The sequence below is a fragment of the Aquarana catesbeiana genome, linkage group LG04 (genome assembly GCF_042186555.1).
Source record: "Aquarana catesbeiana isolate 2022-GZ linkage group LG04, ASM4218655v1, whole genome shotgun sequence".
Classification (NCBI taxonomy): Eukaryota; Metazoa; Chordata; class Amphibia; order Anura; family Ranidae; genus Aquarana; species Aquarana catesbeiana.
The window spans coordinates 559,454,103-559,469,586 of NC_133327.1; the positions used below are offsets into that span (position 1 = coordinate 559,454,103).

General features: G+C 42.9%; 1 protein-coding gene across 2 annotated transcripts in view; it reads right to left on the reverse strand.

Moving 5' to 3' along the window:
• The window catches only part of LOC141140614 (solute carrier family 22 member 2-like), a 101,012-nt gene that overhangs the window by 15,645 nt on the left and 69,883 nt on the right, over nt 1–15,484 (reverse strand). Inside the window, exons 6-10 of one of the 2 annotated variants that reach the window (XM_073627994.1) lie at nt 13,457–13,563; nt 8,728–8,946; nt 2,901–2,906; nt 914–932; nt 728–752 (exon numbers count right to left, since the gene is read on the reverse strand). In XM_073627994.1, the coding sequence (XP_073484095.1) occupies nt 728–752; nt 914–932; nt 2,901–2,906; nt 8,728–8,946; nt 13,457–13,563 (376 nt within the window). Of the gene's footprint in view, nt 1–727; nt 753–913; nt 933–2,900; nt 2,907–8,204; nt 8,226–8,723; nt 8,947–13,456; nt 13,564–15,484 lie in introns of both variants that reach the window. The other variant, XM_073627993.1, reaches the window with a different exon arrangement.

A 15,484-nucleotide genomic window follows, 5' to 3' on the forward strand; every position in this document is an offset into this window, starting at 1 on the left:
TGTAATGGTTTGGTATGACATGCAGGCATTTGTGTGGGCAGTGGTCTAGCTTTAAGGGGTAACTCCACTTTTGTGGGGAAAAAAAATTAGCAAATAGAAAAAAATAATATATTGTATACAATTGCGACTCAAGTCATATTGTGAATTGAATATTATTAAAAAATGACCTTTCCTTTTCAATCTGCAGCACTGTAACATTCTGTAAAATTCAATGGCAATCTGGAGGTGTTCTGTACCCAGATGGTGTACAGAACACCCCCTAAAAATGTAATTCCCTGCTTGTGTGATTGGCTCACTGATTTTCCCAGAAGTCTGCACTTAGATACACGTCAGATTTTTGGCGAGATACCCAGAAAAGGAAAGCACGGCTAAAGGGGATAAACAAAGAAGAAAACTAATGCGCAAAACCAAGACGAGCCAAAGCAGCTAAAGATGACTAAGAAGCCGCCACATATACGGCAGTGTTCCCACACAGAAAAACAATAAGGTAAATAGAGATATGTGGCGCTAACTCAAAGTGCATAAATGTGATGAAATAAATATAATCCAATTCTTCAAGTAAAGTGCATATGTGTAAAGAACAAAATCACATAAATAAAGTGACTAAAAGTGCATCAAGATAAAAAAAAATCACAAATTTAGAAAAAGGTGTTAAAAAATCGCATGAGATAAAAAAAGTTGCATAAACGCTGCAAAAAAAGTGCAGAAATGCTATAAAAATAGCCACAAGTTGATCCAATTAATGTAATACACTTCTAACGTGAACAAAGTGAGTCTTCATAAAACAGTTTGTGCAAAAAAATAGATGAAAAAAGTGCAAGTGCAAAACGATGATAGGTGACAGATTCCTCTTAATAACTGTACTCCGTGGTGCACCACACGTTTCCCTCAGCCTCTCACCTCTAACAAAGACCCCTAGGGTCAAGTCGAGCCTGCAATCAGGAAGTGGATGAAACACCATCAATCGATCAGTCTCCTCCGATCGTCATAGGTCTGGCAAATCTCTAAATGGAAGGCCTCAAGTTGGGCAAGTTGGGTGGAGGCATGCAATAGAAAGGAGTATCCCCATTGTGCAGTATTCAAAACAGGTTTATTCAAAACAACATAGTAACTTACATATACAGCATAAAATGAACAGCACAGATCCCAGTACTTCCGGTCTCGGCCAGAAGTGATGACACCTGACTCTTCCCTGATGCGTATCGTTAGTGCCCACGTGACTTTATCAAAGGAGACTGATCGATTGATGGTGTTTCGTCCTCTTTCTGACTGCAGGCTCGACTTGACCCTAGGAGTCTTTGTTAGAGGTGAGAGGCTGGGGAAAACATGTGGTGCACCACGGAGTACGGTTATTAAGAGGAATCTGTCACCTATCATCGTTTGCATTTGCCCTTTTTTCATCTATTTTTTTGCACAAACTGTTGTATGAAGACTCACTTTGTTCACGTTGGAACTGTATTACATTAATTGGATCGACTTGTAGCTATTTTTATAGCGTTTCTGCACTTCTTTGCACCTTATTTTTGTTATTGCATGTGACTTTTTTTATCTCATGCGATTTTTTTAAAAATTTTTCTAAATTTGTGATTTTTTTATCTTGATGCACTTTTAGACTATTTTTGGATTTATTCACCTTCATTTGGATTTGTTTATTTTTTTTTATGTCATATTTTATTAATTTTCACTGTCATTTATCCAATGTCATTTTTTATGAATTTAATGGATGTTTAGTCACTTTATTTATGTGATTTTGTTCTTTACACATATGCACTTTACTTGAAGAATTGGATTATATTTATTTCATCACATTTATGCACTTTGAGCTAGCGCCACATATCTCTATTTACCTTACAGCTAAAGGGATGCAGACCTTGCCAATTTCCTCATAAGGCCCTGTTCACACCTCAACAAGCCAAATCCCTTCAATTTCAATGGCTCCTGTTCACATAGGAGCGTTCTGTCGCCTGAAGCAAAAAGTCTGTCGCTCAAAAAAGTACATGAGCTTCTTTTTGTCAGAATACAAGTGTCTTTGGCCCCATAGAGGTCAACAGAAATGCCTGACTTGAACATTTTACTAGCATTTAGTTTCTCCTATTAGCTAAGTAAAAATGCCGAAAGCTGTAAAACGCTTGAAAAAAACTGCAAAAACTCTTAAAAAAACACCAGTAAATCGCTACACTCGGTTGTGAATGGAACCGATTGATAACTATAAAAACACTCCCATTCTCCTTCCCTTTTCACATGGACACAGACAAACAAATAACTGTAACAAAAGGTGGCAATCTGCAAGTAAGATTGTCAAAATCCCTGCAACGTACATAGATCACCCAGAGGGGAAAGTTTCTTTTCTCAACAAAAGTGGAGTTACGCTTTAAGGCAATTGTGGCTAAAGTAGGCCCCAGAGAAAACCTGATTTGTGGCTGGATGCTCATATTCATGGCCAGGTTTTCTTTGTGCCAACTTATCTTAACCACTTGTCAATCGCGCTATAGCCGAATGATGGCTACAGTGCGGCTGGCCAGTTCTGGTAGAGCTTCATATGCTGTCCTCCTGTGATTATGCCCACCGCATGCCCACATGGGCGGGGTGCTCTGTGATCACTGTGTCCTCTGGATAGAGCTGATCACAGATCGGGGTAAAGAGCCAATCAGCGGCTCGTTACCATGTGATCAGCTGTGTCCATTCACAGTTGACCACGATATAAACACAAGCCCTTTATCAGCATTTCGTTCCGCATGATGACAGCGTGAGGAGAGAGCCAATAACTGGCTTGTGTGAAAGGGACATCTACACTGATAACCAGGGAAATGATTACCAGTGTCCTGATTATCAGTGCAGTCCAAACAGTGCCCACCAGTGCTGCCTATCAATGCCTACCAGTGCTGCCAATTAGTGCTCACCAGTGCCTATCAGTGCTGCCTATCAGTGCCCCTATCAGTGCCACCTATCAGTGCCCCCTATCAGTGCCCATCAGTGCAGCCTCATCAGTGCCTCCTCATCAGTGCCCATTAATGCAGCCTATTAGTGCCCAACAGTGCCACCTCATCAGTGCCCATCAGTTCAGCCTATCAGTGCTCATCAGTGCAGCCACATCAGGGTATTTCAGTAAAGGAGAAAAAATAGGATTTTTATAACAGCTTACCTGTAAAATCCTTTTCTTTTGAGGTACATCACGGGACACAGAGCCTCAGTAATCACTGATGGGTTATAGGGTATCACTAGGTGATTGGACACTGGTCACACCCTAGACAGGAAGTTCAACCCCCTATATAACCCCTCCCCTTACTGGGGATACCTCAGTTTTGTAGCAAAGCAATATAAGTGTATTAGAAGAGGGGCGGGACCTCTGTGTCCCGTGATGTACCTCAAAAGAAAAGGATTTTACAGGTAAGCTGTTATAAAAATCCTATTTTCTTTCTCGTACATCACGGGACACAGAGCCTCAGTTATCACTGATGGGATGTCCCAGAGCAATGCTATTTGAGGGGAGGGGACCACACAACGTAGGGTGTAATCAAACCAGAGGACCTCGTACCGCTGCCTGCAGCACACTACGCCCAAAGGCGATATCCTCATGCCTTCCCACATCCACCTGATAAAATCTGGTGATATGGACTGAAGACCAGGTTGCGGCCTTGCAGATTTGAGCCATAGAGGTCTGGTGATGCACCGCCCAAGAAGCACTAATAGCCCTTGTGGAGTGTGCCTTGAGTTGAAAAGGTGGAATTTTATGTTTCAAACCATAAGCTTGAATAATCATTTGTCGAATCCATTTTATAATGGTAGACTTTGACGCTGCCTGTCCTCTATTGGGACCTTGGCAACACGAACAAAACATCCGTTTTGCGAATTTGAGCAGTTGCCTCGAGATAGGCTCTCTTACTACATCCAAAAAATGTAGTGACCTTTGTAGAACAGGGATCTGGAAAAAAGGAAGGTAGAACAGTATGTTGGTTTAGATAGAAATCTGAAACCACTTTCGGTAGAAAGCTAGGATGAGGGCGCAATACCAGTCTATCCTTATGCATGATTAAATAAGGCTCTTTACAGGAAAGGGCTGCTAATCCTGATACTCTTCTAGCAGAAGAAATGGCTACCAGAAAAATTAACTTTCTTGTCAATAAGACCAAGGGAATTTGACGTATTGGTTCAAAAGGCTGTTTCTGTAAAACTGACAGAACCAAATTCAAGTTCCAGGGGTTTAGGGGGGCCTTAACCGGAGGATTAAGACACGTTACCCCCTGCATACATTTTCAGACTAAAGAGTGTGAAGCAAGTGGCCGTTGAAATATCACTGATAAAGCCGGGGTAGAAGAGCCTGCAGGGTCCACTTGACTGGAGATGATGTCCGCTTGGCGGAGACAGGAACAGGCTTGATTGCTGCAGATGCAGGAAGGCTGAGAAGTAGCAGGCAGGTGCGCACAGATGCAGGACTGTAAGCAGATGCACACGGATGCAGGACTTGTAGGCAGATGCACACAGATGCAGGACTTGTAGGCAGAGGCACATGGATGCAGGACTGGTAGGCAGATGCACACGGATGCAGGACTTGTAGGCAGATGCACACGGATGCAGGACTGGTAGACAGATGCACACAGATGCAGGACTTGTAGGCAGATGCAGGGTCGGACAAGCCAGGTCACAGCAGCGGATCAATCAGACAGAAGCAGCAGGCAGAGAATAGTCAAAGTCCAGGCAGAATCGGCAACAGGAGATCAAACAAACAGGAACACAGAGCAGGTCAAAGGCAAGTCAAGGGGTCAGAACTGGAGACAGCAGCAAGGTCAGGAGAAGCCGGGTAACACTGGAGCAGATGCAGGTTCAGGATCAGGTACAGGATGAGCTGCAGATCAGACAGCAAGGATGCATTCTGAAGAGGCCCCTTTTAAGGATCACTGGGCGCCAAAGCTGCGTTACTGTGCATGCGCATTGGCGCACGTCTATTCCCTGCTGAATGCCTATGGACTGGAACACATCCCAATGGACCCGTGCGCCCGCGGCAGGTTCAGTGGCTAGCCCGAAAGGCAGGACTATAAACTGAAAGTGGCGTTTTCCTACTTCGAAACACAAGTACTTTTGATAAGCAGGGAAAATGGGTACATGCAGGTACGCATCCTTGAAGTCTACTGACGCCAGAAGTTCTCCTCCTTGTAGGATGGAGACTACTGATCGAATTGATTCCATGCGAAAGGATCGAATCTTTAGGAATCGGTTTAGATCCTTTAGATCGAGAATGGGTCTGACATCTCCATTTGGTTTTGGAACCGTGAAAAGGTTTGAATAAAACCCCAATCCCTGCTCTTCCGTGGGAACCACCATGATGACCTTTTGCGACAATAGTCGCTCCAACGCTAGAAGGAGAGACTGCTTTTTCTCTGGATCTCTGGGGACATTTGATCTGAGGAAACGAGGAGAGGGGAATGCTCGGAACTCCAGTTTGTAACCTAGAGTTACCGTGGAGATCACCCATCTGTCCTGGAAATCTTCCTGCCAGAGCTTTGAGAACTGTAGCAGTCTTCCCCCCACCCGAGCAACAAGCGGGGGGCGCTCCTTCATGAAAAGGCTTTAGCGTCTTGTCTAGTAGGCTTCTTCCTCCAGGACTTCTTTTGTCCCTGGGGTCAACTCCGAAATGTATTTCTTGAGCCTGATGGAGCAGGCCGTTGCGACTGCCTGGAGGCTGATGCTCCTGGCACTGGGGAAAGAGCCGTTTAAAATAGGGACGCTTACTCCTTTTCTTAACTGGTAAGAGTGTGCTTTTGCCACTAGAGATCTTTTGGATATAATCGTCCAAATCCTTTCCAAACAGCCTTGCACCACGAAATGGAAATCCAGCCAGAAGCTTCTTACATGGTGATTCGGCTAACCAATTTTTCAACCATAAGATTCTACGCATATGCACCAACCCAAACGAAGGCGAGAGGTTTGGATAATAGAATCTCTGATTGCGTCAACAGCAAAACATAAAGCCGCTGGAAGGTTGGTCAACCCCTGGGCTTGCTGTTCAGGTAAAATTTTGAGGACCTGTTTAACATGGTCTCTCAAATATTGACAGACTCCGATTGCTGCCACTGCAGGTTGAGCTACTGAACCTGCTAAGGAAAAAACATTTTTTAACAGGAATTCCATTTTTTTATCAGTTGGATCCCTAAGCATCTGAGCATTGTCGACAGGACAAGTCAGACTTTTATTTACGGAGGAAATGGCGGCGTCAACTGTCGGTATACCCCACATTTTTCTAAATTCTTCCTCCATAGGATAAAGTGTTGAAAACTTTTTAGGAGGAAAAAAATGTTTATCTGGGTGATCTCACTCAGAATAAATGAGCTTTTCTAGTAAACTATGAACAGGAAAAGCATGTGTTGTTTGAGGAGGCTTCAGTGAACCCAAAGAAGAGGAGGGTTCTTTAACTGACTCAGGTACGGGCAACTTAAATGTGGAGCGGACCAATCCAGCAAGAATTTGCAATAACACCTTCTCATCCTGAGAAGCTGAAGAGGGCCCTTCTCCACTTGATTCCTCAGAAGAGGAATCATCAGTCTCATCCCGACCCTCTGAGAAGGATTCCTCTTCTTTTTCCCAGAGTTCCTCTGCTTGAGGGTCCTGGGTAACAGAGGGAGACCTAGAGCGTTTACTTCCACTGAGTGAAGATGCGATTAAGGCCATTAGTCTTTCCTCTAGCCCATTAATGGTTGAGGAAAAAACCTCCTGCGTAATGTATACAGGGGCTGAAGTGCCAGAAGCAGATGCAGCCCCTGACCCCGACAGCTCACCCTGGCCAGCCATCCCAGGTCCCTCAGGGGGAAGGTGTTGCAGAAGGGGGGTCCTCAGAGCCTGAGGGAGATCCCCCAGAGCCTCTGGTTTTCGGGGTATTTGTACCTGTTCTACCCATAGTGCAAAGCAACAAAAGGTGGAGGTACCACAAAAAAACACTGACTGCTGAGTGATGTAGTTCAGCAACTGCCGCTGCTACCAATGCTCAGTCTGGTGTTTTAAGTAAATGCTGCCTGGGAGAAGGCCTGTGTCCCACCTCACATGCACCCGTCAGCTCTGTGTCCCTCCATAGGCTATGTGCACCTGAAAGAGAGTGCACTTTATAGCCTGTGTAGCCAGCAATGTGGGTATCTAATCACGCCGGACGTCACGTTAATGCTCCGCCCCCCCTCCTCCGACCACCCCTCTCGCCCCCCCTCGTTTTTTTCAAAAACGTGTGCTTTCCCACACGAGCCGAGGCTCCGATCCTCGGGACAAGCATGGAGGGGAGGCTGGGGTGGAGGAGAGAGAAGGGCCGGTGGATGGGAACCTGCCGAAAATGGTGGTAGCGGTGGCGGTGGTGGGTGGTGCGGTATACTACCGCTGTTTGCTCAGGCCACCCCGGCCCCCCTAACCATGGGGGGGGAGAATCCCTAAGGAGAGAACGCCCCAACCCATCCTACCTGGAGCCTGGCTGGAGGAGCGTACAGCGTGGACACTGAGACAGACAGAACAAGCATGAAAAGGTATGTGCTCTTGACAGCCCCCGGTGGCGACAATAGGCATAGCATACATTTAGTTAAAGGAGATAACCTACTAGAATTTTAAAAATTCCTGAGGAGTCTCCCTTACCTTATCCAGCTGCAGGGTTCTGTTATACAGACCCAATCTTCACCTCTCACGGTGCGCTCCGTTTGAAAAAACCTTCAGAGACTGGGGCCCCCTTGAATAGGAGGATCTGCAGTTCTGGCCCCATAAAGCACCCCGCCAGGGATATGGCTGAAAAAAAACAAATACTGGATCCCGGGGTCCAGCTCTCTAAAAAGAGAAGCGTTACAGGTAAAACCTTGTTTCTTCGGACACGAGGCCCAGGTACCATCCAATTTGGCCTGAAAAAGCACTTTGAATGGATCAGGTTGCATGGCTTGCCCCAGTATAGGATATTACTTTGGAGCTCAGCACAGCACATCTTATTCGTGACCAACACCTAAGACACTGGCGAAAAAACTGAGGTATCCCCAGTAAGGGGAGGGATTATATAAGGGGTTGAACTTCCTGTCTAGGGTGTGACCAGTGTCCAATCGCCTAGTGATACCCTATAACCCATCAGTGATTACTGAGGCTCTGTGTCCCGTGATGTACGAGAAAGAAATTACCTGGTTGCAAAATTTTATAACAATATTTTGTTTTTTCTTCAAAACTTTAGTTTCTTTTTGTTTATTTACCAAAAAAACCCCAGTGGTGATTAAATACCACTAAAAGAAAGCTATATTTGTGTGAAAAAAAAAATGATAAAAATGTCATACGAGTACAGTGTTGCATGACCGCACAATTGTCATTCAAAGTGTGACAGCAAAGCTGAAAATTGGCCTGAGCAGAAAGGGGGTAAAAGTGTCCAGTAGGCAAGTGGTTAACCAATGTATTGGTCAAGCTTGGACCAATTTAAGTATGTATGCGCCATACCCTTGAACAGAGATTTTGGCTTTAGCTCTGGGCTGGCTCAATACCTGTTTTTGAATATGTATCTTGGCACCTTAATATTAACTTAATTTTTGCACCCAAGTAATCCTATGCAGCAAGTAATTGACCAGGTGCCAAGGTGCCCTAGCGGTCTGTATTCATTGTACCTATATTAACACATTCATGCATACAAGCTGAGGGCAAGTAGAGTGGAAATGCATCTACTGTACTTCTAAGCTGGGAACCAATGGTGGAAGCGCATTGGGCTTGTCCTTCATACGTGTCTTACATACAGACTTACCTTCAGGAATGAAAGCTGTAACAAGGCAGGCCAGACCTGTCACAAAAGAACCCACTGCCCAGGGATATCGGCGCCCAATACGATCCACTGTAACTATTATTATAAATGCTGCAGGGAATTCCACCATAGCAGAGATAAAAAAATCTAAGTAAACGTTTTCAGCCGTGTATCCAATGTGTAAAATTAGTCCTTGGTAAACAACAGCACATGTAAACCTAAAGACACAGGAAAGAACATGAAAAGCATGTTTAATTAAGTGAATGGTCATGCCTGGTGCCCAGGATGTCCAGACATGGCTTAAAGCGGTATTAAATCCAAAACCAAAGATGTAATATATTGCAGCTTACTTATCCTTAGTTATGGTGGCTGCATCAGATTTCTTTTCTTAAGCCTCATACACACTATTAGATTTTCTGCAGATTTTTATCTTCAGATTTATCAAAACCATGTAGTGCAAGGGCCTGCCTGATTGCATACAAATTGAAACTCTTATGCCCCGTACACACGGTCAGATTTTCCGATGGAAAATGTCCGATCGGAGCGTGTTGTCGGAAATTCCGACCGTGTGTGGGCTCCATCGGACATTTTCCATCGGATTTTCCGACACACAAAGTTGGAGAGCAGGAGATAAAATTTTCCGACAACAAAATCCGTTGTCGGAAATTCCGATCGTGTGTACACAAATCCGACGGACAAAGTGCCACGCATGCTCAGAATAAATAAAGAGATGAAAGCTATTGGCCACTGCCCCGTTTATAGTCCCGACGTACGTGTTTTACGTCACCGCGTTTAGAACGATCGGATTTTCCGACAACTTTGTGTGACCGTGTGTATGCAAGACAAGTTTGAGCCAACATCCGTCGGAAAAAATCCTAGGATTTTGTTGTCGGAATGTCCGAACAAAGTCCTACCGTGTGTACGGGGCATTATACTGCGTACACACGGTCGGACTTTCTGACGGAATATGTGCGATCGGAGCTTGTTGTCGGAAATTCTGACCGTGTGTGGGCTCCATCGGACTTTTTCCATCGGAATTTCCCACACACAGAGTTTGAGAGCAGGCTATAAAATTTTCCGACAACAAAATCCGTTTGCGTAAATTCCGACCTTGTGTGGACAATTCTGATGCACAAAGTGCCACGCATGCTCAGAATAAATTAAGAGACCAAAGCTATTGGCTACTGCCCCGTTTATAGTCCCGACGTACGTGTTTTATGTCACCGCGTTCAGAACAATCACATTTTCCGACAACTTTGTGTGACTGTGTGTATGCAAAACAAGTTTGAGCCAACATCCGTCGGAAAAAATCCATGGATTTTGCTGTCGGAATCTCCGATCAATGTCCGATCGTGTGTACAGGGCATTTAGGTTTGACCTCATATTATATGGTTTTGTTTTAGTAAATCTGAAGACAAAAATCTGCAGAAAATCTAATAGTGTGTATGGGGTCTTAGGCTTTTTTACCTCTGTTTTTACCTAGTGATAGTGTTACCCAGTAACACACCTCCGATATTAGTGAGACCCAGCTCTGGATGAATGAACACAGGAGGCACAGCAAACAGCAGCATTGTCAGTCTGGGGGGAAGGTTAGATGTACTAGAAGATTTAAATACATTAACAAATTGAAGCCAAACTCCAGCTCACACTTTATAATCAGTTGCAGCAAACAGAGTTTTCCTTTTGGGATAAAGGTTTTACATCAATAAATAAAAGCTGATCATTTAAGCACCCCTGCCAGTGTTAAATGGTGTGTGTCATCCATGTAAATCAGTACATTCTGCTGGAGAGCTCATGCTTTTGAAAAACAACAGACTCGCTGGCTGGATCATCAGATGAAAAATGAAGAAAGCCTAAAAAAGAAAATGAATGCAGCCATCACATCTAAGAATTGGTGAGTTGCAATATAATAAATGTTTTGAGGGTTTAATACTGCTTTAATCTTTGCAAATATCAGACCTGACCTGAACAGCTCTTGTGAATAGGATGGGGATTGGCGTATGAAAAGGGTTTTTTAAAAACAGAAAATCTACTTGCAACTGAACACCAATTATTCCTTTCTTTGTGGAGAAGAAGGTCTGAGTATGTAATCATATGAGAGGCAATGAAGAATGGACAGGTACCTTAACACATAACATTGTACAATTTTAAATGCACATTTGTCTCTGCAACAAGTAGTAAAAGAATTGATTATAATCAGAATATGCTGTGTCATTTAATGTGCTCCGGATTGTAAATCTGTTGCAGACTGGGGACTCACAATGTCACTTTTAATGGAATGCTTGCAGACATTGCTTGGTGCATTATTCAAAGGTTGGACAGGTTTGTAGATTTGCCACACTTGTAGAAGAAGGTATGGTCCACTCCAAGCTGTCCCACGGCCCAGATAAAATGAGTGCTGCATTGATAGAAGCTGATGGCCCTGCTGCAAAAATCCTCAATTGTAGAAAATCAAATGCTCAAAAAAATCCTCACATTTATCCTGTAAAATGTAACATTTCAAGGGCATACTTTAGCATCTTCATCAGGCAAACAGTGGCAGTTGCTGTCTTCCTGATGAAGTGGCTGGTGTATGGTCCTGAAACAATGCATTTTTTAGGATAAATAAAGAGGCTCTTTTTGAGCATTCAATGTAACGTAGACATGTGCAATTCGTTTCGTTCCAAATTAGTTTTTTAACGAATATTTGGAAAAAATTAAAAAATTCTTAAATTCGAAAATTCCTAAATTTATAAATCCGAAAACCCGAAAATTCGAAAATCTGAAAATAATAACTAACAAATAATAACTTAAAGCAGAGTTCCACCCTATTTTACATCTTCTGCTCAATCACATTACAGTAATGTATCCAGTTATAAACGGAACTTTTATTTTTTTTTTTCTTGTGGACCTGTGTTTTTGTCATGTTCTTCACTGCTTCCTGTATGTGTGCACTGCGGATATGGGTGGGTATTTTGCGGGTATTCAATTCCTGTGTGTTGCACTGTCTCCTGAGAGCTCGTGTCATTGTTCCCAGGAGTCATTGCGGAGGCCTGCCACGAGTTATCATCATCACAACCGGGCGGGAACTTTCGACGACGACGCCCGTTGCAATGGCAACCCTGAAGTTTACGCCGCTGCTCGCCGTAAACACTGAGCATGTGCGGGAAAGAGCGGTGAATGCTGGGAGCTCAGCATTCACCGTATCCTGGAAATTAATGCTTGTGGGTTTCACATGCCCACAAGCAAGATGGGAACGGCCAGGATGAATTTTTATAAATACTTATAACAAACGAAAACGGACAGCAGCAGATTTAAAAAACCAAAACAGTAAGTATTACTTTATGATTGTGAAAGTGTCTGAATGACTACAACAAAAAAAAATTTGAATGGTCACGGGAACTCGGCTTTAACTATTACTAACTATTAAATTATAGGTATTGGAATTTTCATTTCAAGTTTGGCTGTTAGTGAACGTAAATACGAATTTATCCAAAGTTACGAATTATCTGAAATAACGAATGCCGTATCTAAACTAATGGAATGTAACAAATTAATAATAATAAATAATAATAAAAAAATTATTATTATTATTTATTATTAATCTGTACCATTCTATCTGTTTAGATGCGGCATTAGTTATTTCGGATAATTTGTAACTTTGGATAAATTCATATTCATTACGTTCACTAGCAGACAAATTTGAAGGGAAATCACAATTCCTATAATTTATTAGTTAGTTATTGTTAGTTAGTTATTCTTTAGAATTTTCAGATTTTCTTTCCTATTTTCGGATTTTCGAATTTTCAAATTTACGATTTGAGATCATAACGAATGACTGAAAAACGATAAAAAGTAAAGCAAATGAAACGAAAACGAACAAACATTTTAGCAGTGCACATGTCTAATGTGCCGATAATATTCTGCTATTCAAAAATGTACCCAAATTATACAAAAATTTTGAAGATATGTCTCAAATTTTACAACTTTTCACAATTTATCTAATGCAAACAAAACCTTGAGATTTATTAAAGGGGAAATAAAACCTATGTGATCCTTGTAAAATATTTATTGCATGTTGTTTGGTAACTTGTAAGGTAACATTTAGAGAATGGTGTGTCATTCTGGCCCCACCTAGTAAGAAGGACATTTTTGAAAGTTTTGGAGAGAGTTCAAAGGAAGGCAACTAATTTGAAGAAAGGTTTGAAAAATCTTACAGTGACAGATTGGAACAAGTTTGGTTTGCAAAAAAAGACGATTTAGATGTGATTTCCAAATCATGTTTAAACATTTTTAAGGTTATTATAAATAATTTGTAAACTACATTTTCATCCCATTGACTATACAAAGGACAAAGGCATGTAGAAGACATTATGTTTTATTATCAGTTTGGGAAAGGGTTCTTTATATAAATGGCAAATCAGTGATGGGAAATAAAATAGGATTCTTTCCTTGAAGCTAGTAATAAAAATTTGGGGCAAATAAGTTATTAGATAAATATTTTGACACAGGGTATTGAGTCAACTGTCTTTGGGGGTTAGGATTTTCTTTTTTTTTTTCTTGTAGTTTGGTGTAGTCACCTATGGATTTTTATTTTCCCTTCTTCTGGATCAAATCTGCAGAAGTTATGTTTGGTATCAGCCTATTTTTAATATAATTTAGCTATGTAAAATAATAAAATAACAAAGTTTTATATCTGCTGCTAAAGGATTCTGTGGATATGTATATTTACAGATAAATGTATCATACCAGATATACATTAAAATGAAAGTGTGTTTTCTTATCTGGGGAGTTCTGACAAGGTCTTTGAAAGATGGAACTTGTTTATCGTCAGTTTCTTCATTTGCAGTTAGGCTCTGTAATTAAAAGAGTACACGTACATAAAATCAGCTTTTTATCACTTGTTTTTGTTAAAGCTCATGAAAGAAGGCTGTAAAATCTTGCTTGCCAACTAGGGATGAGCTGAACACCCCCCGAACAGGCAAAAAATTTGTTCGAACACGCGAACACCATTAAAATCTATGGGACACGAACATGAAAAATCAAAAGTGCTAATTTTAAAGGCTTATATGCAGGTTATTGCCATAAAAAGTGTTTGGTTACCCGGGTCCTGCCCCAGGGCAAAACATTTTTTAAAAACTGAAGTTTTTTCGGGAGCAGTGATTTTAATAATGCTTAACCACTTGCCGACCGCCTAACGCAGATATACTGTGGCAGAATGGCACGGGCAGGCAAAGTAACGTATGTGTACGTTACTTGCCTCCCGCGGGCCCGCGGGCCTGGTGCCCGAGGCGGTCAGCGTCTGTCCCCGAGTGATCAGAGGTGAGGGGGAGGCCATCCGTTCATGGCCACCCCTTCACAATCGCTCCCAGCCAATGAAATCCTTCCTCTGCTGCTGTAATGTAAACAGCGACAGAGGAAGTGATGTCATCTCTCCTCGAGCCGGTCTTTTCGTTCCGGCGCCGAGGAGAGAAGACATCAAGTAAGTTTGCACCAACACTACACTAACAGTAGAACACTCTAGGCACACATTTCACCCCCCGATCACCCCCCAATCAAATCCCCTGTACCCCCTGTCACAGTGACACCAATAGCAATTTTTTTTTCTGATTATTGCATTGGTGTCAGTTTGTGACAGTTATAAGTGGTAGGGCAGTTAGTGGTAGCCCCCTTTAGGTCTAGGATACCCCCCTAACCCCCCCTAATAAAGGTTAACCCCTTGATCACCCCCCGTCGCCAGTGTCACTAAGCGATTGTTTTTCTGATTAGTGTCACAGGTGACGCTAGTTAGGGAGGTAAGTATATAGGTTCGCCGTCAGTGTTTTATAGCGACAGGGACCCCCATATACTACCTAATAAAGGTTTTAACCCCCTGATTGCCCCCTAGTTAACCCTTTCACCAGTGATCACCGTATAAGTACGGGTGACGCTGGTTAGTTAGTCTGTTTATTAAAGTTTCAGGGCACCCGCCGTTTATTACCTTATAAAGGTTTAACCCCCTAATCGCCCTGCGGTGATATAAGTTAAGTTTTAGGGTCAGATAAGGTCTGCGTCGCCCCAGGCAGTGTCAGGTTAGCGCCAGTACCGCTAACACCCACGCATGCAGCATACACCTCCCTTAGTGGTATAGTATCTGAACAGATCAATATCTGATCCGATCAGATCTATACTAGCGTCCCCAGCAGTTTAGGGTTCCCAAAAACGCAGTGTTAGCGGGATCAGCCCAGATACCTGCTAGCACCTGCGTTTTGCCCCTCGGCCCAGCCCAGCCCACCCAAGTGCAGTATCGATCGATCACTGTCACTTACAAAATACTAAACACACATAACTGCAGTGTTCGCAGAGTCAGGCCTGATCCCTGCGATCGCTAACAGTTTTTGTTGGTAGCGTTTTGATACAGTCGCTAACAGTCAGGAGATTTTTTGCCTGTGGGTCTCACTAGTGTACCACTAAATTTAGAGTCCAAAATGGCAAATCGAAGGTACACTAGTGAAGAGGCCTACACGTTTCTGAGCATGACAGATAGTGAAGAGGAAGTCACTCATCTGTCAGATTTAGGCTCAGAATACGATCCTGTAGAGGACAGTGGCTCCATGACAGATAGCTCTGAAGACGGAGTTGTGGTCCCTGCCAAGGTCAGGCGTACCAGACCCCGATCTTCTTCTGCTGTTGTTGAGGTGCAAGAATCGGAGCAGAGCAGTACTAGTACTTCCTTCTGGTGAACTGGCAAGCACCAGCGGCCTAGTACACTCTGGTCCTACATCCAGCACTGCAGTA